Here is a 4,008-nt window from a genome sequence, read left to right as displayed (position 1 = left end):
GATGGCAAATTGTGTAAGTGGAATAGGCATTTTATCTCCTTAGCTGGCAGAGTGCAAGTATGTCAAAAACTCCTCTCAGCCTACAATATATACTATGCTTCTTCTTGGCTATTTAGTAACTATCAATGGCACCATATTCAAAAATAGATCAACCAATTTTCGTGGTCAGATGGCAGAGGCAATAAGAAGGTGCACGCGGTTAGGTGAGAGTGGTGTGTCATGAGAAAAGCTAAAGGGGGATTGGGCCTGAAAGATCAGAGGTTACAAGGGATGGCACTAGCTTCCAAATGGATATACAAAGCACCCAATGGGAATGAACCTTGGAAGGTACTAATTAGAAACAACATTGCTCATTCGGTTTCAAAATAGGGTAAGGCTTGAAAATATCTGCCACTAGATGACATGGTAGCAGGGGCACTTTGCTATCCATCCTGTGGGTTCTATGGTGTTCAAAGCTATATGGAAAGCATGGGAAGGAGTAAGACAATTCATTACAGACAATGGTATCATCAATAAAAACCAGAAAATCTGTGGAAGTAGATCTATATGGTGAACTTGTATAACAAAGGCAAACCCCTTGCACTCAATCAAGGTTGCTCAGCCAAGAGCTGGGCAAGTAAGGGTATCAAATTTTTCAAAGATATCCTCACCAATGGACACCTTGTACCCTGGCTTGACCTAAGCTGCAAATTTGGAATCCCCCCTTCCCAATGGAGAACTTATGCTATGTTGAGAGATGCATGTTCTGCTCTTTCCCTTCCTAGAATGTATGACAGTGATGAAACATATACATAATTCAAGTGGTGCAATGGCACCCCCCTGCATAATATGAAAGCTAAAGACATCTATACCCACTTGGTTGATAAGGAAGATATCTTAAACCACATTAACAACAAATGGAACCTGAATATGGACCATTCAAAATGGGCCAAAATGCTTGGATACCTATGGGCCAAATCGGTGGAATCCAAACAAAATTACTTTCTTGGTGCTTGTTGCTTCACAGATTGCCCATATACTTGCTTGTTTGTGACCCCCTATGTGCTCATGTTGCAGAGTCCCTGAAACCGTGAATCATATCTTTTTTGGTTGTTTATTTGCTAAGGAATTATGGAACATGGTTGGTATTTCTATCAATGGTAATATTATGAGTTAGGAATGTGTCATTGGCTATGTGGTAGGGTTGTCAAAAAGTAGCAATTTTTTTTGTTTTGTGCTCTCTTCAGTTATATTATGGTCAATTTGGAAGTTTAGAAATAACGAGCTCTTTAATGGTATTGAAAGAACCCTTACTGAGTCTCTCATGAGACTCATTTTGTCTAACATTTCTTGGCAGGTCACAGTGGTAATGAAGATCTCCAGGAGGAAGTTTGAGAAAATGCTTGGAGATGGGCAAGCAAGAATGTATACCAAAGAGATTTCGCGTGGCTATACCTGGCAGAGGATTTCTAAAGAAAGGAAGGTCTTTGAAATTGGGCTCACAAACTTCATGGAAGAACTAGAAGCCAAAATGAAGACAACTACAGTAGCAACCCCTATTACAGTGGCAATCCCAGCAACAAAAGGAGTCATACCTGAGGCCATACCTATCCTAGCATTTTGCAGACTGGGGCAGATCTAGATGGAGGGACAACTAGGTTGGACAACATGGATTGAGGATGATTATAAGTCCTTCCTTGGGTAGATGATTATAGTTGTAGATGAGATCATGTTGTTTATGAAACCTATTATGACAAATTTTGATATGTAACCTATTAAACTGATACTTGTTGGGGTTGTATCCCCTTGTCTATGTCTTTTGCTACTATGAACTCTACACTAGTTGGTTGGAACTATTTATAATCATGTATGGTTTCTGATATTTAATATAAATAAAAAATAGAGACATTGATATATACAACTTTAATTTAACAAAATATAAATTTGCATTTAGCTTCAATAACAAATACCGTTTTTTAAATTCAACATTGCATGGACCTTCTTGGAAGACTTGCAACAGTTTATCAGCAACTGGAAGTGCCCCTTTGCTCACCCTCTGATTAGACAGTTATGGAAACTCTTCCCTCCTCATTTTTGTTGGAATACTAATAACTCCATTGACATGGTGGTTGGCATAACAAAAAATCTCCTCAGGGAGAACACTTTGGTCTAATGGAAATAACCGCAATCTACTCCTCTGGTGATGGATTGCAATTGGGTTAGGACATGGAATCTGCCCGACGAATTCCTCCAATATGAAAATTCTAAAAGGATGGAGAGGCTCAACACTAGATGGTCGGCCTCATTCCCCTCATGGGTCAAACTTAACTTTGACGACGCCGCTCGCATTGGAGTTGCGGTAGGAGGTGGAATTATAAGGGATTGCTTGGGCAACCTAATTCTGGCCTATGCTGGGAATTTTCTCTCTGCCTCGAGTAACATGGTCGAAGCTTTAGCGCTCTTCTGGGGGCTTAAATTGGCTCTCAATATTAATTCTAAAAGATTGATCATTGAAGGGGATTCTAAGCTGATTATTGAGGTGACTAAAGGTATTTTTGGGATTAGCTGGACGATAAGCAACATACTCAAGGACATATGGTCTATGATTGTTTGGCTTGAGGAATTTCATATTCAACATATTTATAGAGAGGGAAATTCGGTTGCAGACTCCCTAGTTGTGACGGGCCTTGAGATGAAAGGTATGAGGTGCTGGAGACACCTGGAATCACTTTCTGACAGACATAAATCCCTCACAGGGAGAGAGCAAAATTTCATTAATAACTAATGATTTTCTATGTCCTATTTTACAGGCAGATGTTTTGGCCCTTCTGTGATGTCAAGATGCAGGAGGGAAATTCTTATTTGAACTGGGTGGGTTATGCCAAGGTGGCTTTCAGTGGTCCCCATTTTCTCCACCGCTCTGATCGAGCGATGATGTGTCCGACCACCTATAATTATGTTACCGAAGGATTGTAGATTCAAATTTTAGTCATTAACCTGATAGACCATAGAAAGTACAACACTTATTGGTATAACTGGAACTTGAGATTTCTCCATAATAAAGATCTTTGCAAGTTGGTGGTCGAGTTAAGAGGTGTTCTTTCGCATGCTTATCGGAGCTAGCAGACACATGCCTTGGGAAACACCATAAAAGATAATTATTGCAGTTTTCACCACACTTTGGCTATAATTCTGTCAATCATTCTTACCTTTCACTCAGGTTTCTCCCTCTGTAAAACCATTACCAGTTCCACGTTGCTTACCAACATCACTCTAGAGGAAGATGATATGGGGGGGGGATTTATTCCGGATTGAGCCGAACATTGTTGATGACTACTTCCACAATGACCCATGTGTTTGGATGTATGTCAAGGAAGGGGGCATTATCTCATTCATGGAAGCCATGACATGGTTTGACAAAACCTCTCCATGCAATTTGTCAGCAGCTGGAAAGATAGGAGAGTTGTTATGGGGGATATTTCGTTTGAAATTAATGAAGATGTCATTGCCCAGGCTACGAGACTTTCTACTGAGGGAAGGAAGTGGAAGAAAACTAGCAGGATCACGAATGAGACTAGTTTAAATGGATTTTACAAAAAGGGTGAGGATCCAGTTAAGCTGTGTGGGGGTTTCAACAAAGAATGCCTACCTTATCCGTGGGACTAGGTGTGTAAAATTATCATGAAATATTTTACCCTTGAGGGAAGATATGGGGTTTTATATTACTACCACTTCCCGTTGCTCAATCATTTTCGCAACCATGATACTATTTCCTTTTCGTTCTTTTTACTTCATGCTCTGGAATCTACTGTTAAAGAAGTTCGTCATTGCATGAGTCAGGACAACAATTTCACCATCCTTCACCAGGGTTTAATGTTTCGGCTCTACAATTTCCACCGGGCCCTGTGTCTACCTAAACCCATCTTTGTCCAACTCACTCCCTCCTACCAAGGCCCCCTTGTTGGTAATAAAAAAGGAAATACAAAGACCTCGAAAAAGCCTAATACGCCATGTCAATCCTTTGACCAT

General features: G+C 40.3%; 1 protein-coding gene across 1 annotated transcript; it reads left to right on the top strand.

Moving 5' to 3' along the window:
• The first annotated feature begins 2,182 nt into the window (after positions 1 to 2,182).
• LOC131859736 (uncharacterized) lies at positions 2,183 to 2,845 on the top strand. Its single transcript, XM_059213746.1, has 2 exons — positions 2,183 to 2,678; positions 2,790 to 2,845. The coding sequence occupies exons 1-2, from the start codon at positions 2,183 to 2,185 to the stop codon at positions 2,843 to 2,845; spliced, it is 552 nt and encodes a 183-aa protein (XP_059069729.1).
• The last annotated feature ends 1,163 nt before the right edge of the window (positions 2,846 to 4,008 follow it).

This window comes from Cryptomeria japonica, chromosome 2 (assembly GCF_030272615.1).
Source record: "Cryptomeria japonica chromosome 2, Sugi_1.0, whole genome shotgun sequence".
In the NCBI taxonomy this organism is placed as follows: Eukaryota; Viridiplantae; Streptophyta; class Pinopsida; order Cupressales; family Cupressaceae; genus Cryptomeria; species Cryptomeria japonica.
This window is presented reverse-complemented; position numbering and strand designations above follow the sequence as displayed.